The sequence below is a fragment of the Drosophila biarmipes genome, chromosome 3L, assembly GCF_025231255.1.
Source record: "Drosophila biarmipes strain raj3 chromosome 3L, RU_DBia_V1.1, whole genome shotgun sequence".
In the NCBI taxonomy this organism is placed as follows: Eukaryota; Metazoa; Arthropoda; class Insecta; order Diptera; family Drosophilidae; genus Drosophila; species Drosophila biarmipes.
The window spans coordinates 21,689,476-21,716,460 of record NC_066613.1 but is presented as its reverse complement, the minus strand read 5'-3'; the positions used below and the strand labels follow the sequence as shown (position 1 = coordinate 21,716,460).

The 26,985-nt window shown below is 44.0% G+C and overlaps 1 protein-coding gene across 9 annotated transcripts in view; it reads left to right on the top strand.

Annotated features, from left to right (window-relative positions):
* Positions 1–26,985, top strand: part of LOC108034824 (RNA-binding protein Musashi homolog Rbp6) — a 179,488-nt gene that overhangs the window by 105,183 nt on the left and 47,320 nt on the right. For all 9 annotated transcript variants that reach the window (XR_007763802.1, XM_017109923.3, XM_017109918.3 and 6 more), the window contains one exon: positions 9,831–9,923. Coding sequence is in view for 8 of the 9 variants with exons in the window: in XM_017109923.3 (XP_016965412.1) it covers positions 9,831–9,923 (93 nt within the window). In the remaining variant the exon portion in view is untranslated. The remainder of the gene's footprint in view (positions 1–9,830; positions 9,924–26,985) is intronic.

Genomic DNA, 26,985 nt, shown 5'->3' with positions numbered 1-26,985 from the left:
ACCACTCATACATAATCCAGGCAGCTGCGTTCTGCATCAGACGTCCGCCTGCCTCGTCATAATGTGGCTGGTAGTGCGCTTATGCATAATTTACCCACTCAGCAGTTGGCAGAAAAGCCAAAAAGGGGCGTACACGGGGAAAAATAACATCGAAAAAGAGGACCCAGTCGTTTTTTATGTATTTAGCTTTTTAGATAGTTTAAATTCTAATTCAATTCGGACTTACCTAAAACATTTTTGTGATATCCGTAGAACTGTAAGATTTCTTCTTAGGGTTCGAAAATTATATTTTTTAGATGTATTAAGGTATATTAAAATTATAATTTGTTCTATAAATAATTTTTGAATACACAAAATTAAATATTTTAAAAACGAAATTAAAAATTCTTCAAGAAATGTCACCTGAAACTTTGGGCTTAAATATTTTAAAGAACCTTTCAGCATATTTTAAGTTATAACAGACTGTTATAATTTTCCCCTTTTTTCCCAGTGCACAAGGGCGCTGAAGCGGTTGCAACTGGCTGCAGCCCAGTCACTGGCGATATCGCTTTGACTTTGTAAAACGCCAGAGCCGAGCGAAAATAAAAAAAATCCTGTTAGGCCGCCAGAGCTCTCCAATTATCTTCTGATTTATGATTTCTCATTAATTTCCCAGCCGAATCTCAGCCACGTACACTGATAGCCGGCTGGGTCACATGTGAGGCGGGTCCACACTTATAAATTTGATAGAAGCAAACCCGGCCAGCTCGTCTCGAGATGCCTTTGAAATGGTGTATTTCCTTGCGGGGCCCGAAAAGGACTTATTAGAGAGAGAGCGGCCTTTGAAAGAGTGACTGAAGGCAGGGCTCAAAGCCATGTTGTTTGCTGACTGATTGCTTTGGCCTCCGACCTCGCCAGGCCCCCCTTTTCCAGCCCCACACCCATGAATAGTAGCGGAAATGAACGGAAAAGGGGCTGAGCTAAACGCAGAAATGCGTGCGCCATAAATTAAAGTAGTTTTAAGTATTTCTGTGCTGGCCATTGTTGGGCTCCCGTTTTTCTCCCTTTCTCTGTATTTTTCGGTTTCGGTTAGAGTTTCGGGTTTGTTGGGGTTTTGGGTTCCGGGGTTTCTGCGGCATTCGCGGACCGCCCGCCGCTCTGAAGTTTGAGGTCGAGCTTGTTTCGCCCCAAAAATAGATATACAAATGTGTTTTAATGGTCGCATTTTTTCCGTTTCTCGTCCTTTGTTGTATTACGTTGGCTCATCCTGTGGCTCCTTTTCCATTCCCTTGGCTGAATCTGTGCGCTTTGTTATGCCGCTTGTCGTTTTTCTATGCGACCGAATTTATTTGCTACTCTCCTCCTTTTAGCCAGTTCTTGGCCCTGTGCGTGCTTGGCTGCCATTCGCCAAAAGTTTCCTCTTTCAATTTTTTGTTCACCAGCCGCTTTTCCTTTTTGTCTGGCCTGGTTTTTCCTCTTCGGCTAGGCCTAAGCCCGGGGTGGCAAATGGTTTTGATTTGATTAATGAATGTTCTAATTAAGCAAAACCGTCACCTAGCCCGCCCCGAGTGGCCCGCGCTTTTGACCTTGGCCAAAAAACAATCTACGCCAGCGCCGAAGGAGGGAAAGTTTCTGCCCTCTAGCCTGGCGAATGGCCATTAAGCGGAAATAGAAAGACAAATTATTTGGCTCAAACTGAGTTTCGAGTTGGCTGTGTGTGACTGCAAGTGATTAGCGTTAAATGGCAGCCAGTATACGAATCGGAATCGAGGGAAAACTTTATCGAAATTGACTCCGAATGGACACCGCACACACACACACACACTCACAGAAAAACCCACCAATACACGGAATTTCAATTACCTGCAAGTTGTGATTGCGATAATTATGTAATGACCGAGCGCCTAATGATGATTGGTCCTGGAGCTTATGAGCCCGGCAATTACGTAAGAGAGCCAGGACTCGAATGTCCTGGGCTGACCCTCCTTGACTCGAGGCTCCGTGCTCCTTTGCTGCCTTGCTCCCTTGGCTGTGTTATGCAAATTTAAAACTTTAAGCACAAGTTGCGGCCGTCCAGGATGTCCCATCCATGTCCTCCGAGTGTGTGTGTGCTCGCTTGTCTACCATATAAATTTAAACAATGTTGAAAACATGCTGCGTTGGCACTTTTTAACCACGCTCCGCACACTCACTCACACACACAGGCGGGCGCACAAGGGCCTCACTCACACATCTGCTTAAGCAGAGGCAAGCATTTATGTCCTGCTCGCCAAGCCAAAGTGTTGCATACATCGAGGGGCCTGCCGCACAATTTGCATGTGTGTATGAGCCAGGCATACATATGCGCACACACAGCAGCAGCCTTAGCTGCGTGTGTGTATTTAATGTCGAAATTATGGACGACAATTTTAATGACAATTCAACTTAACATTAGAACGACAGGGGCAGCAACATGCGACCAGCATCAGGAACGACTTTGTTGGTCGTTAGTCGCTGCAGCAGCGGCAATAAAGGGTATGGAGGTGAATAGATCGACTGGTATATACCCTTGGAAAACACAGTATTTGCGTTAAATTAAATATGGGATTCTTGGAAAAACTCATAGCAACTAAATCGAAAAATAAAACAAACTTTTAAAGTCTTTTTTTTATAAAATCATAAAAATAATTAGTTGGGCTTAGCATATTTTGGAAAGTTCTTAGAAAATTCAAAGATTAAAATTATATAAAATCAAATATTTTCAAAATAAAATATAGATACATATAACTACTTGTTACATAAAAAAATTCCCATTTTCTTAAAAATATTTTAATAAATCTCTAAAATCAAAATGCAAAGTTTTTGAACAATTATAATCGAACTATTTCTGTAATCTAAGCTGTAAAGTCTGTTTTTCCAAGACTTCAAAATTATGCATTCCATAAGATATCACAAACTAAAGAGGGTAAACTACAGCGCCAACTTGAATATGTTTAAATCCAATCAAGCCATAAATAGCACCAATTAATGGGTAAGCCAGGCATCGGCAACAACAATGGCCGGGGCTTCTCCATGGCATCGGCATCAACGGCAGCAAAACAGTTTCCGTATCCGCCAGCCGCCATTGTGCCAGGATGCCAATGCCAAACACACACACACTCACACACATGCCGGGCGAGAAGGGGTTAGGGGAAGACACACATGTGTCCTGGTCCTGGCAGTGCCTTTGCCTCTCCTTTGGCTCCTGCTGTCGACGACAATGCGTGTGAGTTAAATGTATGCGCATAAATTAATAATTAATTACACAGAATTACATTTCGGGCTTGTTGTATAATATTCATTATTGTTATGCATAAATAAGGTGACTTGCCAGGACTTCTGCCATCCTTTTTGCCACCCACTCGCAACCAATTTGTGAGCGATGCGCCATTTTAGTTCTCGGCCCGCCGCCGCATTATGGAGCTCATTAAAATGCCAACTCAGCTCGCTTCAGATCGGTTTGGGGAGCTCAACTCTTCGACATCAATCTACGAAAATGTATTTATGTGCCCGGCCATATATTTCATTTGATTTACAAGTTTAAGCTGGACAGGGGGAAAAAAAAAGCAGGACTTCAGTCGAAATTTGCATTCCCTTTGAAGAGCGGGCACCAGGCTCACTCTCAGTCCGTTGGTCCTGGTCCCTGGGGCATATTCAAATGCTGATTTCTCTATGAACCAGGCCCATTATCCCTTGTCAGTGACAGGAGGACAAGAACGTGTTTATTGGCTACGTTCGCTGGGACATTTGCCGCATAAATATCAACGAAATTAAGGAGCGACCGGAGGACTTCCTTCTGTCAGGGCAATAAATCAACAGGGAAGACGGACCAACGAACGAACGAAGGCTTTTTGTCCGGCCGATTCGACTGGCCAAGCAAATTTCGAAGGAAATTGACCAAAAAGTATTAGTAACGGAAATTGCACAAATTTCGTTCGGGCTCAACGCACTGGGATCAGGACCACATGTGCATGTGTGTGCGATGTGTGTGTGTGTTGGTGTGTATCTGTGTACGTGGCTGAGGGTGTGAGTGCGTTATGTCCTGCCTGTGACTGTGTGTGATTATGGTCATTTCAATTAAAAGTCAGACAAAAACAGAAAACCGAGAACGCAAAATGCGGCATTGATGGAGCATATCGAATTATGCATAAGTAAGGAAACGCAAACGTGCACTGGGAAAATGTGGGCTTTTAGGATGTCGATAAGGCATTAGAGATAGATAGATACATAGGAAATCCGTTCCAAAATTTGATTGTGATTTAAGATAGATTTTGTTTTCCTGACTCTAAAACAACTTGCTTAGCAATAAACTTAGTATATCTTCGTTTAATATTAGTTTTGCATTGCCTTACTTCATTTTTAAGGAATTTAAGCAGTTCTGTTTTATTAATGGCCATCTCTGAAGAACCCCAAGTCCGTAATAAATGTATTCTCTGGCTTGATTTCATTTTGGAAAGTGTAAAAGGAAATGAACAAAGATAATGCTCGAATAAGCAGCCTCCGTGAATACGGCCTCCGTCTCTTTCCTGTTCCCATCCTGAAATGGCATCCTTTGGCATTTGTCAAACTTTCTATCAATGCTCATATTTCAGGCCTGTGCTCTTCACCAGCACTCATAAGTATGCAACACTTTTTCCCACGGAGGCGGGCCTTCTGCTGGCGTCCCCCTTTTATTTTGTATAAAATTTGCATGGATAATTTGTCACTTTGAATGATGTTGGAGCTCTTTTTTCGAGTGGGTTACAACCAATCCCGTTTTCTTTTTTCCGAATCCCCACCTCCCCAACCCAAACCCCTGCGGCTGAAATTCTTGCGGGAAGTGCGGCAAATGTTACAAATTGTTGTCGTTGAAAATCCACCCCTTAACCCGTTTTTGGCCGCCCAGGCTGAAAATTCGGGCAACGCATCTGGAATTTCGGGGCGAACTTTAATAAACCCGCTTTTGCGGACTAATTTCACAATAAAACCAAATGGCAGCAACGGAAAAAAGGACATCCTAGGGAGGCCCGAAACGGGCAAAACCCTTTTTAACCTCACATTTTATGGCACACATGCGCTAACAGGTTTAAAAATTACATTTAATGACAATTGGCAAAGTGCCCCGCATTGCCCCCTCCCCAGGCCTTTCCCCCGCTTTTCCCCTGAACATGTGTCGCCGATTCGAGACATCTCCGCAGTTCCGCGCGCAATTTCCAGGCAAGTTGCTCCCATTAGCCACATAATTTTAAGTGTGTGCGTTGCCCGAATTTCCACCATTTTCCCGGCCTGGTCTGGGCCGGGGCTGTCGCTGTCGCTGTCGCGTAGAACGAGCTCATTTAATATTAAAAGGATTTATGAGACATTTTCCTTTCATTTTGACAACGAACGAGCAGGGAGGGACGGGCAGGTGGGGCGAGCGTCTGAATGGCGAATGAAAATTCTGGCTCGTTGATGAAATTTTCGCTTAACAGAATTTGCGATGCTTGGCGGACGGCGGCGGAGCCTACGCACGGTTAAAGGGTTTTCCATTTTCCCGAAAGCCCCCATCCCCCTGCCCCGCCTAGCCAGAAAAACCCCCCGATTTCATTGCCTTACAGAAAGCCCCTTCCCCCATTTCCGTTTGCCATTGTTGTGAGCTCTCGGCAACTTTGCGCTGGTTTAGCTTACGCCCGGGAATTATTTGAGTGCTTTTTGGGAAGCGTTTCGCAAACGCCGCCTCCTCCCCCCCAAAGTGCCGCACCCCCTCCATTCCGGAGCGTGTGAAAGTGCAGACGCCTCGAAAATCCTGTGTATCTGCGGGGGTGTGTGTGTGTACATTTTTGACAGATTTGAAAATTATTATGCAAAATGAATAATTTAGTTGAAAGTGTTAAATTGATTTGGCCTTACCCACTAGCACAACAGACATCGCCTGCTCCCCGAAGAGATGATGTAGATGATGGCCATGTCGGCATCGCTTTTCATCCGCCCAACCCCCAATCCAAGGATCCCGGAGTGAGATGAGCCAGGTCCGGAAAGGTCGGGGTTATCGATATGGCAGCCGTGTCAGAATGAAATATGCATGCGACTTGTCAACCGTCTTGCGTATCGATGAGAGGCCGTGATAAAGTGTCGACTTTATTGTATTCTCCTATTTATGTGCTACGCCTCATTAAAACCCGTAATGCTAGGAGAAAGGCGTAAACCTATTTATTAAATAAGCGGACTAGGTGTTGAATTGATTGATGGCCTCTTGTTTTATTTGTTGGGCGCAGATTCCTCTTAGTTATCTGATCTATTGATTGGAGTAAGTGGAATGATTAGGAAGGGCTTGCAACAAAAGTAATTCAATTTAATAGGAAAAGAGGCGAATGGAATGACAGATTCTTCTTTCTTCTTTTAAACTGACTATAAATCCAGAAGCAAAGCTAATGCGTTTTATTAAAAGGCTTTTTCAAATAAATTTATTCACAAGTGGGAAGTGGGTTGACATAGTTTAAAAAAGTAAGAAAAATATGCAACAAATTTTCGAATCTCATCTAAAACATTTAATATTTATCATTTTAAAAATGTCCCTTAAATATTGCTGATATTTTTAATATAATTATAAATTTTTAAAGTTGCAATTTAAATTGTTTACCCCTTTTTTCGTCGGCAAAAGTTCCCCTGTTCCTGGCGTCTATTTTCCATTACACAAACATCCATCCACTTTCTTGTCAACTGCATTGTAACCGGTCCGCCTTCTTGCGCTTCCGTGTGTCCTTCGTCCTTCGTCCTTTGCCCCGCATACCCCTCCTCCGCTGCCACGCCCACCGCTTGATAACGCCCACTCCTGACGTCATTTGTCAAATTTTCGGCATTACCCGGCCGAAAAGACATGGCCATGGCCAAACATTGTGCCAGTTGTCGGCCCCGCCCACTCGACCCGTCGACCCAACGACCCACCGCACCTGCCCCCGCCCCAGGACATCCGGCGGCTCATCGCAGTCCTTGTGGCTAATATTGACATTCCTAATCTGTGCTCCGCTGCGGTGGCCGTTAAAATGCCGTGTCACTTCGTTAGTATGCGTGTGTGGTGCCATTTGTATCTGGCCATCCGAGTATCTGAGTATCTGTGTATCTGCGTATCCTTGCGCTCCTGTATCCTGGCCACCGTGCTGCCCCGTAGCCGCATGTGTATTTGTCTTGAGGTCGCGTTTGGTTCGGTTTTGGGTGTGTTTTGTTTTTGATTCATGCCCCGCTATCAGCACTGGGCGTGTTCCCAAAACTGGTTCATTTATATTTGATGATGACATTGCCGACATTGGTCGGTCAATCAAACTCCCGCCTCCAGTTTATTAGTTTGAGTAGCTCCATTTCGGGAGTGATTAGTGCAGGGCGGAGTGCGTTGCGGTGGAGAGCTATGAGGGAGCCTGTAACCGCACTGGGGAGCACAGTGTTGGTTTGGGATGGGGGATCCATTATCTTGTTTTTAAAGGGGGGTTTATATTAAAGGTTCTTAAATATTGTGCTTTCCCATCATCAATTAACTGATAATCTTAAATTTATAGTACAATTGGCAGACTATCTCCTAAATATTATACAATCTACTCCAAATTCGTAGGCCACTTTCTGGGTAATGCCAAATAACTACCCATTTGCGATCATAATTTTTTGCTGCCGCACAGACACACTCAAAGTGCTGGCCACTGCAGTCTGAATCGCTTTTTAACAACGCTGCAATTTCTGCACCCATTTTGTGGCTGGTGATGATGAGCCACATGGGCGGTGCATCGAGGGGGGTGGCTCCCAGCCTGAGCCGGGTTCAACGTTGTCTCGGACGTCATGTTGCTTCAGTTACTTTCTTGCAGCGCACACTCTCCACTTGATTTCTGCTCGTTTTTGCCTTTGCAAATTGTTAGAGGGAACGCCCGCGGAGTGCAGCACCACCAGAGCACCCGAACCACCCAACCACAAGACCCACTGCTAACTCAACCTGGCTAAAGTGCAGCACAGACAAAAAAATCAACAAAAAAAGAAGGGGAAAAACTAAGAGCGACAGGAAGAAGGAGACCAAAAGCAGAAGCCAGGAGCTTCGGAGCAAGAAGACAGGACTCTGGGCCAAAGCGATTTGCCTTGCCAAAAGCTGCACGACCAACTTTGTAGTAACATCTAAACCTCCCCTCTCTGTCTGTCTCTGTCTATGCTACTCCTATCCCTAGCTGCGTCTCTGTCTGTGCGAGTGAGTGCGACAGCACAAGTGTTTTAATTTTACGACATTGTATGAATTTTACTGCTGGCACTGCAGAAACATCAGCACCGCTGTTACATATCGTTAGCTTCCTTAACGGACATATCCCACATCGCCGCCGCCGCCAAGCGAAGGCCCCTTGGAAAAGGGGGTGGCACGAAGGGGGGGCCTTCAACCCCGCTGTCTGTGCCGAGCTCATAAATTGCAGCTTGCAAGCGTCAGTGCAATCAGCGTCATCAGCTTCATCCGGTTTATTCGAGGGGGACGCTCGAACCGTGGGCCCCGCGCCACCGCCTCCGCTCCTGCCCGCCGATCCTGTCAGGAACCACGCCCACGCCGGCTTTTCCCATCCAACCGTGGCAGCCTCTGAGCCTAGCCGGGGTCTCTGGGGTTTACTTAGCTTGTGGGTAATTTTTTAAAAATTATACAAATTAAAATTGGTGGGGCTGTGCGCTGGGCCCACTGTGCCTTAACTGCCGTCACTTAACGTTAACAGTTTACGCTTGCCTGCGGGCTAAAAAGGCTGGCGTGGCACTACACACACGCACACCCACGCAGCCAGCCGCCGGCTAACACACACGAGTGCACTGCGGGGAATTTTCCGATGAGCGTTGGCTTTTCGCGATTAGTGTGCTTTTTAAATTGGAGCGCGAAAAGCTCACCAAACACAGCAATCCAGTTTTAGTTGTATAAACAACTTTTGGACAGAAATTTATATTTATTCCGCTTTGATACTGAATATTTTAAGTTTCTGGATAAGAAACCTACTTTTATTTTACCATCAGAAAGAAATCAGAAATTATTCTAAGCTGTGATTCAAAAATATTTGTATCTATTATGATCTTTTCTAAGCTGATGTATTTTGAAAAAATATTATTTTGTGCCTGTCTGGGTACTACATTTCATAATAAAATCTCACATTTAAATATAGGAAAAGGTCTGTAAGTTGGGTTATTTTTTTTCTGCCTGTCTTTGGCTTATAAGTTCGTGTAAGAAAAAAATTACAAAAGCGAACTTAGGAACTCTTTAAAAAAATACTGGAGTGGAAATTGTTGGAGGCAGTTTGCTATACCAACTAAAAGTAGTTTTTTTTAAACCTTTATTTTTACTAATTATTTTTGTACTTTCAAAATCCTTTTTTTTTTTGAGTGCATCTACATATGCAGGCCTGCGGCAGCCTGCTCGTCCTTGTCTCGCCATCATTTTCGGTGCTGGGTGCTTGACGGCTGCTGCTGCCGCCTTTGCTGCTCCTGCCGCTTCTGCCGCACTAACTGCGTAAAGTTGGCACTTGAAACTGTCAGCTTAAAAATGCCAGCTGCACACACACACTCTGAGGCGGGAGAAGAGAATAAGGGCCCATGCATGTAGTACATAAAATGCACAAAATGGTCGAACGACTCGTGGCGAAAGTTGGTGGCCATAAGTTACAGGAACTTGCGTGGAAGACGGGCGGGCTCGAAGGTCGCAGCCTCGAGTCCCCGGGCTCCTGCCTCCCGACTGCCGGTCATAACTTTGGGAGTAACCCGCGCAGGGTCCCGTATAAAATGCATATTTAAATACCACCCAACTTAACCTTTCCGCTCATTACTCTTGCGCATATATATTAACCCGTTTTTCGCCATTTTCTTCTTTCCCCCCATTGCAGATGGTGACGAGAACGAAGAAAATCTTTGTGGGCGGCCTCTCGGCGCCCACCACACTGGAGGATGTCAAAAGTTACTTCGAACAGTTTGGTCCGGTAAGTGGAGAACTCCTCTTTAGCTATGCACCCTATAGCCCATAATAACCATAACTACATATAGCGAAGTAGAAGCCAGTCACATGCCAAAATGCTAGGCGAAATGAAGCAAAATAATAATCATAAAAAATCAGAGTGACAGGCAGCGGAGCAAATCATGCAATCTATTCGCACTGCGCGTGCTTTCCCCCGAACAATTGTACCGCTGAATTTGTATATACATTTCGCTTTTTTTCTTGCCCTGAGCAGTGACACCTTCACTGGCTGCCACTTGCTACGTTTTGTTTGATCAATAAAAACGCCAAAAAAAATAAAAAAGAAAAAACAGAAAAAATTACGAAGCCAGCGAATGAAAGAGAAAAACCTCTAAAAAAATTCGAACCAAATTCAATCTTGACAAGTACTGCAAAGCCCAGCACTCCCCAGCCCCCCAAAAAAAAGAGGAAACTCCACTTAAACACACACACACATATGCATATCGAGTGTGCCGCTGTGTGTGCTTGCGGCTGAGTGCCGTTCGAGTGCTCTTTAAGTTCTCCATTCAGCCATGTTGGGCAAAAGGCCGAAACGGGGCCCTCGCCAGACTTGTTATGGCGCGAAACACAAATTTTTAGCACGAGCACTGAAATCCCGTGTTGTTGATTACGATACTAAACGAAAATCGATTTGTTAGACGCTCTTCAGCCTTCCCGCCGCCGATTTTAATGAGCGACTCTCCTGTCGATCCTGTCGATGCGCAAAAAAATAGGGGAAAAGGAAAAGCCCCAAACACGGATTTTCATTAACGATGTGCTATCGGATGTTAAGGGGATTTTACAAGAGGATAGAACATGTCGAGAAGAGTTTAAGAATTAAATGCTGGCTGCCAGGTAGATATGGAAAGCGTTGGGCTAGAGAGGGTTAAGGAAAATGAAGGGCAGAACAAATTGTAGAAGCCCTAAAATCGGGTGAATGATAAGGAGATAAGGTATAAAAGAGATAAGGTAAACCTTTATTAAAGACATTTATAGCCATCAAAATATATTTTGAGACCGGGAAAATACGAAAAGGTCGGCGATTGGCCCGAAAGCAGTTTGGAAATTCAATTCCAGCCTATACTTAATACCAATCCCTCGAACTTCAATTCAATAGCCTTGGCCGGGGAAAAAAGGATGCCCTTCCTTCACATTATCAAATTTCCCAGTCACCTAGTGACAAATTTGAATGAAAAAAGTGGCTGTATCGGGTAACAGCTAAAAATACCATTATTTGTTTTCCCCAGCAAATTACACAGCCAGCTCTCGAGGGGATTTTCAACGATTTTTCTCGATTTCCCCCAGCCCATTGGAAAAACCCCTCCCGCCCCAAATGAAAGTCAACTCCGCAGGTAAAGCTTCCGATAATTGACATAAATTGGCGCAACTTTTTGTCAGCTCCTCGCCGCAAGACGTCAACTGCCATTTGCAATGCTCCATTGCCCCGCCCACCAGCGCCCCGTGTATATAGTATATACGCCACTTGATAATGCGAATATAATGACGACTGAGGGTGAAGCATCCATAAACGGCCATCAATCAAATCAGTGCCGGGTAGCGAAATGCTTTTAAGTAATTTTCATCGTGCCCGGCCAACCTGTCAAAATTCATAACGATCAAATAGTGAAGATACCATACACACTATGTGTGTGTGTGTGCCTTCAACCCACAAAAGGTGAAACAAAGGCGGCGGTCGATTTAACCAAGCGCGATATCTTAATGGAAAACTTTTCAATTAATCCGCATTGGCAAAAGGAAATTATAATAATAACTTGGCTGCGAGTGTATAAGCTCGCCCATAAGCTGTGCGGAGAAACTTTCGACAGGCAAACAAAACAGAAGAAGCCCAAGACCGGTTTTCCCCCGGCCCCGGGGCCAAGTTATTGATTACAACTAATCCCCTTTGGCTTTTCCCTGCCGCCTCATTGGGCAGCTGGGAAAAGCTGGGGGGTGGCAAAATCTGATGAGTGCGGCGGGAAGTAGAGCGATTTTCGCCAGGTCCATAAACAAAATAGCGAAATTGGCAAGCGGCGGCTTAGTTTTCCACCCAGTTTTCCGCTGGTTTTCCCCCTGGCTTTCCCCTGTTTTTCGGCGGCAGGTGACCAGCGAGGCGTTAATGACTTTGGCGGCCATTTTTCTTCCGCTTTTTGGATGAGATGAGCGCGGAGAGATTGCTCCTGGCAAGATTGATTAGCCGGACAAGTCAGGGCGCGCCATTCAATATGATTAATAGTTGCATGCGTGGCACCCACAACAGCAGAGTTCCATTCTATTTCTATATATAAAAAGATAGAAATTTACGGCGCAGCCCTGCCAGCCAATTTCGTGTTTCCACGGCAACCTTTTTCCATTCTATCTGTTTGCAGCGAATGCCATTTCCCGTGTATTGTATGTATTGTATCTTTTCAAGTAGCGCTTTCAAATGTTTTCATGGTTTAGCTGCATTTGCATTTTCATTTTGCGGTGCAGGAATGCCACTCGGGGTTGCCCTTCAAAGTGTTTAGTCCGGAATTCGCATTTGGTAATAGGAGAATTCTGTTAATTGTAAGAGACAACTAGAAAAAACACGATCTCTCCTTCCCTGTTTTCCTAGAAAAATTTAAATATTTCATTTCCATTTAAAAAAAACACATATTTCTACATTTAACATCCATTTTATACATTTTGTATATGTAGACTAAAAATGTTCAGTCTGGAATTCACATTTCGTAATAGGAAAATTCTATTAGTTATTACTGGCAACTAGAAAAACTACAGCTCTTAAATATCTGTATATTTTACTCTGTTTCTGTGAGAAAATTTAAAGATTTTTTAATCACCATTTTTAAAAGGGAAAAGTTTCCTCAACACATCTTTCAACAATTATTTTGCCTCAACATCCAATTTATACATTTGTATCTGTGGGCCATCCAGGGCCCTTAAAGCCTTACCAAAAAGCCCCTTTTAAATGCAAATCAGAAAACTATTTTCTAAATGCGAAAACAAATCAAAGAACTAAGAGAACTTGGGAAAAAAACGAACAGGATAAGCAAAACACAAGGGCTGAAATTCAAATTTTCCCTGCGCAGGTTTCCCCAGCAAATGTTCTATTTAACGAGCACACACATATAGTACATGGAAAAGGGGGCTGGGAGTTGGAGAAGTGGAAAAGTGCCACCCAGCTGACCTCAGATGCTGCAACCTTTGGCCACTGATTTTATTGCAACTGATGCAGATGCTGCTGCTGCTGCTGCTGCAAGCTCGGCGATAACGAAAATTCCACACTCGCAGGGGATGAGGGAAAACATGGAGTGGGAATCAAAACAGAAACGTAAAGCTCGTTGGCTGAAAAATTGCAAATAAACTACACATTTTGTAAAGTCCCTCCGCATGGAAATTGCCCGGCCAACTATCAGGATCTGGCAGCCAAGTCCGGTCTCCTTTGGACTGGCTTTTAAAGGTGTTTACGGTGTTTGCATTTTCAGCCAATCCCCCCGCCGCCGTCGCACCGCAGAGGTTAGTAAATTTAAGCGCTTTTCATAAGGATTTTATGGGGGCCAGGACCCCGAACAAACGACCCCGCACCCATCTGAACCTCGGCAGGCAAATGGCCAAAAGTGCACCATCTCCAGGGGAATGGGCTGGGGAATGGGAGTGGGCTGGGGCCCAACTGTTGGCCAGGGCACTCAAATGTCAGATAACTCTCTTACTTCCTCTGGAGACCCGCCCACTTCGGTATTAATTATGACAAATCATGCAAGGCAAAGCCAAAAGGAAAACAACAGCGCTGAAAAAACCCCAACTAATTTCATTAAAAAACAATTTTTTATGATTTAATTATGGACAGTCAAGCGAGCGAGAGCCAAAATACACTGCAGCGAAAAATAATAAACACAAATTCCAGACTAAGTGTGATGAATAATATTATTACAACGCTTGTAGCGCAATATTCATAAAAATAAAAAAAGGTTGAGAAGCAGCACAAAAAACTAAGCCATAAATATCAGGTTTCGTTATATAAAATGGATGTGTTGAAATTAAAGGAATTTTTTCGGAAAGGCACTGTATCTGTGTTAAAAAAAGTGACCTTTATTCAGAAACCAGGTATTTTTATTCAAGGTTCTAATGAGACTTCAATTAAGGCGGTAGGGGGGAATTTTAGATATATTTTTTATGCAACATATTTCTAAAAACCCTAAATATGATAGAAAAACGTTTTTTAGTTTTTGTACATTTTTTATGTAACATAGTACTTACTATCCAGGGAACACCCTTTGGAACCCTTGTGCTAAAAAGCCTATTTTTCGCAGTGCCCTCCTCTGGACGGGTATATAAATCCAAGTGAGTCCTGGCTGCTGTTCCTGATTCTGTCAGAGTTCACCTGGCTGTCATAACTGTGGGCAATTTTTGAGGCGTTCTGAATGAAGTGTCTCGCCCTCTCTCTTTCCCCCACCCCATCCAGCTGTCTCTCTCGTGGAAATGTGCGGCTTGAGGGGCATAAATTATGATGCGCAAATCTTCAGCTAGCTGAATGTAAATGTAAATGAAGGCACGCCACCGCTCCTGTGTGTGTGCGAGTGTGTTCGAGCTGTGAGTGTGTGTGAGTGAGTGCACGATGAGTGGCAGATTTGCATAATCCTTAGCAAAAGGTTTCATGACAACGCTGCTCGAAATGTCAATGTGGGCGGCTGCTGGGCCCACACAGCCCGCTTGACAAACAGCAGGCCCAAACTCGAACCCAAACCGCGTCTCGGAGCCACCCCAGAACCTTTCGAGCCACTCTAAACCGGCCCAATCATCTATAAGCTGCGGTTGCCTATGCCCGTAATTAACAGCGTACATATGTGTACGTGGTGCACAAACACACACGCACAGGACAAACACTCAGCTGCCATTTACATAGCCAATTAGTTATACATAAACACAGACAGCAGCAGCAGCGATGGCAATTTCCACCTTAATCCCTTGGCCGCAACTAATTTAATTGTGTTCAATTTGGCATAAAGGCGTTTAATGCAAAAGGCATTTGGCAAACAAGTGCCATCCGTCCACCCAAACCCCCTTCTAAAACAATGCAATACACATTTTTCACAGCCTGTCATCTGCGGTCTTGGGCTCCAAATACCCTTTCACAGGGCCTTAGCCCAAAACCGATGGGAAATCAATACGATGCACCCCCATTACTGGCGATTAGGGTATGCGAAAAACTCTATTTGAAACGAAGACGTTTCGGTTTCGCTTTGGTTTCCTTTCGTTGGCCGGGCTCGTTGTTAATGCTTTGATAGACACATTACTTCCGTCTCAGTGGTTAGGCTCGGCTATACCATACGACCGCCACTACAACTACTGTGGAACTGTAGCCATGGCTATGTGGGGAGACATGGGGCGAAGGGAAATCTAATATGTCTTGCAAGCGAGCGACTCGGCAGGAATAACCGTTTGTTTACACAGCCCAGACTATTTGAACGGACCGGGCTTAGCCACAGCCACAGCTGGGCACTGAAAGAAATAACGGGTTAACTCTAATTTAAAAAGAAAAATGTATTTTATCTGACAAAAAACCACATTGCTTGAAAAGTAGTTAAACATCTTAATTTTTTTTACTCCTCACCCGTTTCTCTATATCATATTATAATTTACCTCTTTAAAACTTTTAACCGGAGGTCATGCTACGGTTAAATTTATGGGACATTAACCCTACTCTTACAATATAAAGTAAGACTAGACTTCCCTTCAAGGTTTTTCTGTAAAATAACCATCACATTGAGAAAACGAGTCTGCCTTTCCGTAAAATATAACTGTCTGTTAAGTAACTGGGAAGGTTATCATGCTGGAAGCTTGGCATGACATTGAGAAATCTGTCTTTAACTGGTTTAAAATTACTAACGAAGGGAATTTATATAGGTGCCAATAGGGGACCTAAGTCTTATTTAAAAACTTTAAAATCGCGACAGGGAAAAAATAAAATTTTCGTATAAATATTTTAACCTGTAGTTAAAAAAGTAAACTCACTTTCTAAGCAATTTTGAATATTTTGTTTTTATCTGATGATCTTACAGTATCTACTAATTACCTAGATACTATCTAGGTATACTAAATGGATATTTTTTAATTTTTATTTAAGTTTAGTTGTTTTTTAGCTCTAAAACGGAAAAAGTATTTAAGCAAAAACTATTTTCCGACTGCAGCTGCTGTCGTGGTCGGATTCGAATGCGGATCGGAGTCGCCGGTTTCCTTCTGGCTCCTGCGAGCTGCTCTGCATATCTGCTCCGTGCCTGGCATGGCTTTGGCAAATTGCGCAAAAAACATTGCACCAGTAAGCAGGAATAAGAAGGCTGCAGGATGGGGCAGCCAGCAGAGGCAGCCGGAGCAGCAGCCGAGGCTGGAGCAGCAGATTTCATGCACAACAAATTGTCATGCGGACAGGCAGGCAGCCCGCACAGACAGCCTTGCAAACACACACCCATATAGGGCTCTGCGGTTGGTCCTGCTCGGGCTGATCTCCCCCTGGAAAACCCCTTCTGAAAAGCCCCTCCCCCCCGGGCAACGGGCGGCTCAAGCACATGAAATCCTTACCCGGGCGCAAGTCAAGCAAACAAACAAACCGCAATGACATGCAGGCAACTCTGACGAAGGGGAGAACATTCTGCGAAATTCCAGGGTGGGGAAAAGCGCTGCGGACCAGGAAAAATCTCCTGCTGCTACCCGCAAGACATTGGCATTGCCACAGTTGTAACCGGAAACTGTCGCACTTATTTGGCTACGCGCTAGTTTCGCATATTTCACTGTCAACTTGCGGTAAATAGACTTTAAACAAATATGAAAATAACTCGCAGGAAACTTCCACACACAAACCCACACTGGGACATCAGATATCCGCCTGGCAAGTGGGCAGGAAAAATGAGGGAAAATGTAGAAAAATGCGGAGAAAAAAGAGGGAAATGTGCAAGTAAACGGTGGCTAAGCAAATGGCAAGTTGTTAAGTCTACTCTGGCTTCCCATCTCCGATTCCCCAGCGGGGTAATGGAAATCAATTGTTTACTTTATATGAGCTTTTCAAGTGCTTATTCAATATCATTAGATGCAGATGAGGTGGCATCGCATGCTGGCATAGATGCAGATACTATCGAGATGCGCTGGAGATGCGAGCCGACCAAGGCCAAGTAATAACATAATCCGGCTTGAAGTAGTTTCCTCCTGCGTAATCATTCGAAATTAGATTCTCCTCCTTCTGCTGCTAAAAAAAATAATACCCATATTTACCAGTCTAGCAAAGTTCTGCGGGCCAAAAACTCTCGGCAAACAACTCTCCAAGATGGAGAAATTTGCAAGCGGCCAGCCAGCTGAAAACTTCGCTCGCCAACAGGGCAACTTTTCTCATTTCCAGCTGCTGAAATTGTACAAGAGCTCGGCTCCCTGGGCTGGCAGGCAGGCGAAATCTTAATTTAAAAGCCAGCTGTTGAATCAAAGGTTAACCCACCGGTGCCCCCAGCTGTCCCTTTTTGCCTCGCTCAAAAAAAAAAAAAAGGAAAACGAAAATAACTGGAAAACTCATTTTGTCAGCCATCAGCCAACCACCCAACTGCCATCAATCCGCCGTCGCACATGCAGACTCCTTTCGAAAAAACAGCAGCTGAGACTCATTTGCTTGCATGAACAGGGAGAAAAAGGTTTCAGAACTCAAGTTTAAAAATTTAAGAGGAGTGTAGAAAAATACTATCTTGAAATACTTTCACAGGTTTAGCCAGTACTAAAAGATAATCTTTTAGCATACATTGTTTTAGGATAATATTACCTTCATGAAAACATAATTCCAATATTTAGGGGAATACTGAAAACTGTAACGAAAAGAATTTAAAGTACTTCTATCAAGAACAAACTGATCTTAGAAATAAATACCGTAGTATAAATACTTACAAACGTTTAATAAAAAATGTTTAATTTAAAGGGTTTTTTTTTAGTAAAAAGTGACTTAAAAACCCTTAAATCAAGATTGAAATGTAATTTTCAGAACAAATTTCTCTCACTTAAAGATGGTTTTTTCTCAAGTGCAGATGTGTGGGTTGGGTGGGGCTGGGGTATCTTTTACCACCTCTCGAGAGATGCAAATAAGCGAATATTCATTTGATGATACGAATACGAGTGTGCTACACGTGCGATGTGGTTGCGCCCGCCCACACCCAAGCCCCGCCCCCCGCCCCCTGGCGACAATTTAAATGTACGTTTTATCGCAGGGGGGTGGGGGCGTGGCAGCGGCGGATCGACAGCTTGAGATAGTCACGTACGCTTCTTTGTTTTTCTGGCTTTTTATTTCGTGCCAATTGTGCGCCTAATTAGCCTCGAATCGCGATGCCAAACGCGGCGGCATCTTTGCAATTAAAACGCACTTTTCCCCCTCCAGCCCCGCCCCCCTGCGTGCGAGCGAGAGGGCGCCGGAAAAGCGTGTGTGAGCGAGAGAGGGTGCCACAAAATGGCGCACGTTGGCTCGCCTACAAGATTAATTTGATTTATGAACGCCGCTCCATCTGAATGTTGCTTGTTCGCAGTTGCCTCTTGCACCTGCCATGTCGTGTTACCTGTTCTGCGCTGTTTTATTCTGCTGTTTTGTTCGGCTCGGCTCGTTTCTGTTTCTGTTGCTGTTTCAGCCGTCCTGGCCTGGCAGGTAACGAATTTCTGGCAAAACAACGAAAATAAAAATAAATTATTGCCATGGCAAATGTAAAGTGTCGAGTTTTGCGTGGCATATGTGTTCACGTCGCTCCTATAAAACAAGCAGCTACACTGGACAGAAAAAAACGCAAATCAGCGTTGGTGTTCTTACCAATTCAATTAAAATATGTCAATACAGGGATGTCAATATTCTAATAAAATGTAATAACTATTCCTTTTTTTGTTAGGTTTCTACTACCATATACAACTTTTCTACTATTTTGTATTAGTCTCTTAAATTTGCAAAACAAACAAGAGATACATTTGCTAGAAGAAAATACTGCTTTCCTTTATGAAACCGTAGTATTCAAAGGGCTTTCTATTAAAAAACTACACAAAAATTATAAACTTTACAAACCTTACCTCTCCTGACAACATATTTACTTCTTTAACCGTTCTGTACCCAGGTTTTCCCTCTCTGCCCCAACACGATTGCCCTGGGTATGTTGCACTTGCCTCAATTTTCGGGGGGCTGTTGATCAACTAGGCAACGCAACAGCAACAAGCGACAGCCTTAGCCATATATACCAGCCAACATATGCGACATTGCAAATAAAAAGCCATAAACTTTCATTTAAGTTTAAAATGGCATTTAAATGAATGAGTGCTGGCTGTGCTTCCAGCTAACTGCCTTTTCCGTTGCTCGTGGTGTTGGCTTTTGGGCCACTGGAGTCGCAAACACATGTATCATAATTCATTGCCATGTTTTATTCCGCACCAGGACCCCGACTCACTTCTTTTTCGGCCCAGTTCAGTTTGGTTTCGTTTGGTTTATTTGCTTTCGGCTGCTGCGTGAAAACATAAATATTCAACACGGAGAACAACAACATTTTCGCTAGCCAAGGGCAGAAACACATACACCAGAATCGTTTCGGGCTTGTTAGGCATTTTGTTGTGTTCGATCCGATCGGGGGGAACACATTACACGACTGCCTATAAAGCAATAACCATCGATTTGCCATTGATAAGGCCAGAAAACGGACTGATGGCCCAAGCGGCGTATGCGTAATGGCCTGAAGCCCCAGGCATGAAAGAGATAAAGACGGCCGTTTTCAAAAAAGGTACAGAACCGGGAGAAAACTTCTGCCTTCTTATCTCAAAAACCCATTTTATAGCAGCGACTTTACTTTAGGTAAATTGTATTCTTCTTAAAATAATTTAAACACAATTGTCTGGTAAAAAAAATAAATTGAAAGGAACTAAGTATATTTATTCTTTAAATTATAATATTGAAATATTTGTAGTTGCTATATACAAATCGTAAGACTCTTTCTATTTAATTAGTACATATTATTGAAACCATTTCTATTCAATGTCTTGTTTGATGCCTTCCAACTGGCTCTGTGTTCGCTCGATAAGAAAATGTTGCCCCTTTTTTTAAAAGGGTTTCTCCTACTGCTCTTTAATGCTGGTATTTTTTACAGCTAAATTCCCATTTAGCTGGCTTATAAATATTAAATAAATTAAAATGCCAGCTAATTGTTAATCTGTCCGGCTTGCGGCTTTTGCATATGCGCTTTTGTCAACGCCGTTGACCACCATCCGACGGTCCGGTCCACTAACAAGCTCTATCCCATCTAGGCCCTGTGTCGCCGTCTCTTTCTGGGCAGTAAGCCGCTCTCTGTCGCACGCTTGCCATTTGCCATTTACCATTTGCCGTGTTTTAAATGTAAAGCACTTGCTGTGGTCGCTTTGAGCGACCCGAAAGTTAATCTCTGCCAACCGCTTGAAGCCCCCTTTTCCCCATGGTTAGATATTTTGCTATTATTTTTTGCTGCCATCTCTTTCGCCGCCCGCTTCGCCGTCTCTTTCTAGCCCCGGGTTCGTTTTGATGCAACCGCAACTTACATTTTCACAGAGAGTTGAGCAAAAACTCGTTTGTTTGTTTATTTTGCTGCCACTTTTTATGCTTTCTCCTCATCTCTTTCCCCTTTTATCATACAGTGTGGGTATGTGTGTTTGATTTGTGGGCGGCCTGGGCGCTGGGAGGTGCTCTTCGGAGTCATCTAGCCAGGCAATCACCCAACCAAGTCCAAGATAAATCGTCTTTCAACGCAATTCCCTGTGTGTGTGTGGCATAAAAAATCACACGATCAGTCATTACACACACACACAAGGCCATGCAGAAGCGGGAACGCTTATATCTGATATATATAAGCACTTATGTTGTGTGTGCCCCAAAGTCATTTTGACTCCTGCATCCTGCAGCCTCGGCAGCAGCTCCTTTTTATCGCCCAGACTGCTGCGCTTTTACAATTTTTTTATGCAAGCTGCGCTGCTGATTTGGCGATAGTGTCGTCGTCATCGTTCCAGGACCCTGCACAGAGAAAAATACATCCCTTATATAATAAAATACATGTAATATCTATGATCCCCAACGCGATTCAAGCTATATGCTCGAAGCATGTGGGCAAATATTTTTATATAATTAAATAGTTTATCTTTAGGGTTTTAAGTGCTCTATAAATATCTTTAGCCAATTTAGATCATTTCTAGGTTCCGAAATATTCTTTAACAATTTTAGAAGGCTATTTAAAATTTTCTTATACAGAAAGGACTATATTTAAGCCTAGTCTCATATTTTCTCTGCCTGTGCCCGTGCATCCTGCGTCCCATGTCCTTCGTCCTGCTTCCTGCGTCCTGCATTCTGCATCCTGCCTGTCGAGTGCTGAGTGCTAGCCCGTAGCACATAAGTCATTTGGCTGCCGAGCGGCAGCGGGGCACTTGTAAGAATTTGCACTGGCTGCCTGCTGCGGCCTTCAATCGTGCCGCCACCCAGCAGGACCACCCCCAAGGACCACCCCGAACAGGACACCCACCCGCCGTTATAGCCGCTTTGCGTCTCAATAGTCTGTTACTAATACGTTTTCTTCGCCCCAGCCATCGACGCTTTCACTGTCGACATTTTAATGCCTTTTCTTGCCGAGCAGCTTCTTTAGAGTGCATAAAAAGCGTGGAGGCTCCTAGCCCATTATCCCCTCGAAAGGACTCCCCATCCAGAAGCCAAGTCGCAAGTCCGCAGCAAGCTGCTGCGTCAGTGCAGCCAAGCCATTGCAATTGCTGACGGCACAGGATATTACCGCCGTCATTCATCGACATCGCATTCATATTCCCCGCCTCCTTGGCAGCACGCACATATGCGGGGGCGGTCCTTGAGGGGGGCCGCAGATATGGGGGTGATAGTGCCTCAATACCCTGACGCTTCCGGTATTTATGACGCAAGTAATCAAATTGAATGGTGCGCTGCAGTTTCGTTCGCCTTTTATTTGCCCAAGGAGCCGGCAGCCAGCATCCGGCTTCTTGCAGTGATAAATTTTTTTGTGCTTCCCCAGCCTCAGCCCCTCCCATCAGACATACTGAACCATCCCACCCGTTGGCATAAAAAATTGTGCGAAACTTTCAGCTTTCTGCACATTTTCGTCGCTTATCATCAACGGCTGGTGCAGCTTAACGCTGTGCAAAAATTGGCGAAAAAAACGAAGGGGGCTTGAGAAATTGCCAGCTGGGGCCGGGCGGTGGTGAAATCAGCAGAAAGGCGATGGAAAAATCCAGAGATTGGGGCCCCAAAGAATGGCAGTTTGGGGGCCGGCAATGATAATAATGAACGTGCATGAAAAATGCAAGTTGAGTGAAAGGCAAAGGCGAAACGCAGCGCTCACCTAAGGCGCAATAAATAATAAGTGGCCGCAAGTAAGCGGGGAAAGCCCCTGAAGAATGGGCCCATAATGAACGACATCTTGAGCAGTTCTCGACTTGACATAATGGTAAATTAGTGGCCAAGGTGGCTCTGCATCGAGAGCCCCCTTAAGTGCAATGATTTACGCGGGATTAGAGGGCAATTGCAACTAGTTCAGGCTGGCTTATGGCAACTATCTCGGTAACATACAGCAGCATACTCCTGGCCCTGCGATTAGGCGGCTTTAAGGGACAGATAATAGCAAGGGAAAATCGTACTTTTTTGAGGGAAAACTGCAGATGCTGGCTCAGCTAAAAAACAGCAAACGCCACATAGAAATTATGCCGGCTGCTCCTGATTTATGTTTTTGTTATTGTGTTGCATAAACCCCAAACGAAAAATATGAATAGAGTGAAAAGTATGAAATTGAAAGAAAAATGGGAAAAATGGAAAAACGAAAGCTGGAGGGACAGCTGTCGTCTGAAGATAACTGCCGGTTCCCTTTTTGCAGCTTATTGAAAAATTTACAAGCAAAAAAAATATCAGCTTAGCTTTCAGTTTAAAAATTGAGAAAATAAAAAGGTTACACAATTTTATAAAATACTGACAACAGAAAAATGACTGAAAAATATATATTTTGAAAGAAAACTTAAGAAATAAAAATTAAATTAAATTATTAAAATAAACAACATTGACATAAAATTATTTATAAAATAGTATACTTACTTGTTCTTGCGAGTGAAATTTTATAGGTACGACTTAGCTCACTTTGTATTTTTCTAAAAACCAAAGAAAGTGACCATCCAGTCAAAAGAAAAACGAAAGAAGAAGCTTTAAACAGCTGCTGTCCAAAGATAGCTGCAATTCCTTTCTAAGGACTCAATCAAGAGGGTCCTGCCAGCGCCTGCTGCAAGAGTGTGTGGGATCCCGGCAATAAATGAGCAAATTAATTAACAAAACGCAGCCGTGAATTGTGGCACGATTGTCCGAGGACACGGAAATAAATTAATGCAGGCGAAGGACATGCGACACTGGCTGCTGGAAGCCGGAGCCGGGGAAAAGGACACAAAGGCGACAGGCTACGTTAACGCTCCGATGGTTTTGCCCACCGTCGTCGTCCTGCGAATCCTGGAAAGCAGCTTAGCCCGCAGGTGATGCCAGGACGCAAAATCAATCGAGGGAGCTCTGGTCATGCATAGATACGCGATGGGCTACGGGATATCGAGGCGGCAGTCGGGTCGGGGGCTGGGCCAGGAGGAGCTGCCATCGCCATCTATCCTGGGGACATGTGTAGGCACGTGCTGGTCAAAAAAAAAAGGGGAGAAGGAGGAGCTGCCCAGCAGTAGCAGCACCAATAACGACGTAATCTGTTTATATCCCCTTTTCCTCTCCTTTTAGCCCATTGTGCTGCGCACTTTTTCCATTTGCCATAGGAGCTATATGCTGAAGCTATAGCTTTTCCCGCTTTTCCTGCTCTTCCTGCTGCTGCCGCTGCTGCTACTTCAATTTTCTGGCCGGCAGTTTTTGTCGTTTGTCGTCCGTTCCGTTCCATCCATGGATTGAGTTGTTATTTTTCGCTTAGTGCAATTTATTTTGGCCAAGTGGCAGCCATCGGGCCAGCAACGCTTAATTTATTATGCCAGCTACTGGCTGTCCTTCCTCCCAGCTCCGTGCTCCACGCTCATCGTTTTTTCTTTTTTTTTTTTGCTGCTCTGCTCTGCTCGATTTTTTCTCCTCCACCGAAATTGCCCGGCCATTGTTCAATGGCAGATAAAAGAAAAATTAAAGGCAAGCGAAATGGAAATGGTTGGGGGTTCGGGGTGTGGGGGCTTGGGAAAATGGGCGAGAAAAAATCGTTATTAATTTCAAGTTTGAAAAATTGTTGAGCAGCTTAGCACCCGGCCAAGGGATCGGAATCGAATGAATCCGTCGGGCCATCCATTTATTAGCAGCTTGATAAATACTTTCAATTTCCCCCGCCAAATAAATGATAACGTAATGCGCCAGCATTAAAATAGATCAAAGCAGGAAAATAATCAGCGAGCTCAGCTGGTTGCTGCCGGAGTCGGGGGCAAAAACTATCTGTTCCTTCTTGATTGTCCCGCATAGAAATCCATTATGTCGCAGGGCCATCAGTGAATATGGCGCAAGATTCCCATACAATTATGGCCATCATTTGTTATGCGGCCCCACTCCAGAGGGCCGGGGCCCTAACTGAATCGAATCGAATGGAACTGACTGTCAAAGCCGCACACACGCGTCAATTGTTGTGATTAGCATGGAAATCATTACAAACACAAAATGAATGGCAAATCGGAGAATCAACAACGGCAACCAAAATAAATGGCAGGAGTGACACAGAAAAAAAGATGACAGAGGCGAGCTCCAAAAATAGGAAGGCCAAAAGTGTCCTGAATGCTTTTGCCTTAGTTGCTGATGCTACAGGGAGAAAAACTATGGCAAAGGTTCGGAATTTCGAATTGGAAATGGGGATATGTAAGCTGGTAGGGATCATACATAATTGTAGATTTGGGTATAATATTCAATAAACCATCTCCTAACAAGTTAGTTGATTTTGTGGCCTTATCGCTTTAAATTCCTTGTAATTTCATATATTTTGTATCCCCCAGAACTCTTATTGATGCTGATATTTGAATTATATTCCTTCGCCCAGTGTACATACTTTGTCAAATGTGTTTTTGTGTGTCGTCTCAGATGTGTCAGTGCCAGGGAAAAATGGGTGGCTCGGAAAAATCGACTGGGGGCTGGAGGAAAACGGGGGGTGGAGCAGCCAAGCAGACAAAAGGCAACCAGTGAAAAATCGAGTTAGGCAAAACAAATAGCAAAATAGTTTTGGACGGAACGTCGCCAGCAACATCGACATAAACAACAACAACTAAACGGAAAAAACATAAAATAAAAGTAGCTGCAGGGGGGGTCTCGATTTTCCGGGGGTATGTGTGCGGGGAAAGCCTCTCGATGCCTGGGCTGTTGTAAAAGTCAAGCGAAATAATATTTTCCGGGTGCCAGGCAGAGGGGAGCAGCAGGCTGTAGCATTTCTTCGAGCGTAACATTGAAAAAAAGGACGAAGGACGAGGAGCGGAGAAGAAGGACGCGAACTTGCGGCCATCATTGTAGGCAATTTGCAAAAATAGCAGCGATTTCTCTCCATTTCCCAGTATCCCTCCCCCCGGCCACTAAGTTAGTTTAAAGGAAATCAAAATAAAAATCATAAAAATGCAGAACGTGGCGCGTGGTAAACCAGCGAAAGAGACGGCACCATGAGAGAAAGACAAAGAGGGAGAATGTGGCTGCTGCTTGGCACAAAAGATGAAAAGTTGTTGCTGTTTATGGCGGAAGTAGATAATGCCAAAGATGAACAAGGCGAAGGATGTCGCTGCCAGTCAGGACGCTCAGGACAGTCGGGGCAGCAGTGGGTGGTAATGGTCTTTGGGGTTTTTCGGAGTGAAATGAAGCTTAAGGGTCGCTGGGGTCTATAATTTCGCCATTACAAAACAATAGTAAAAACAAACTGCAACAAAGTTTTAGCCGGCCAAAGAAGTCGAGCCAGTGAGGCGTGTGTAAGCCAAACAACTGGAGAAATGGGGAAACGGAGAAAGGGAGGAGCGGAGAAATGGAGAAACGGAGAATCGGAAAACTCCAGCTGGAGAGAAAGCTTTGTCGCATTATGTCCAATTACTGTCGCGATTATGGCCAAAGGACCTGGCACATAAATAGAAAACCGGGCGGATTGTCAGTTGCCAAATCGCATGTGGATAGCGCATATTGTTGACACTGCGGCCATGGCCGAGTCATTAATAACCCGCTGGCTAATCAAGACCAGATACTCAGATACAGCCCACCCCCAAACCGATCTGATTCGACCCACCATCCATCCAGTCAACTGCGGCTAATGGGATAAACCCTTACGTGCGATAAGACAAAGTCACCCCTGGGGAGCCAAGCGCAACACCAGCAGACCCTTAACTCCTGTTCCTGCACTGCGGGAAAAGTCTAAGTGGAACTAGTATAAAATAATGACACACTTTAATTAGCTCCTAAATTGTATAAAATAAATATGCTTCTCGGTACTAAAAGATACGAATTTTTTGTTAAAAATTAAGGAAACTTGTTATTTTAATTTAAATTAAAATGAAAATAAGTTAATAAATGAATACCATCGAGTTGCAAAGAAATATTCAATTAAAGCTTAAGAAATTTTAAAGTAAATGTGTTTTAGTGAAAGCTAAATATTTAAAAAATGAAATTAATATTCTCATCATTTTTTTATTAGGAGAAAATACATTTTATTTTATTTTAAAATACTAAAAAATAATGGAAATTATTCTGGTACCCTCAACTTATATTTATTCCTCTAATTTAGACCCTTAATAACTCCAAATTATACTCCTTGTGTACCGCCCTATCCCATCTCCATTTCGGCACGCGTCGTCGATAAAGTTCCGGAGGCCTACGGCCTGTGTCCGTATCCCGGGCTCAGCTGTTTTGTCACTTATTCACAGCACATTAAACAATTTGCTTTTTACGCCGGCCAACATCATCATCATCGCTCCACGCCACTCCGCACCACCCAGAGCACCACCAAAGGCCAAACATGGCTCTCTGCTGCCTAGCCAACCGCACATTTTAATTGTTCTCGTCATGAACATGTCATAAAGCAAAT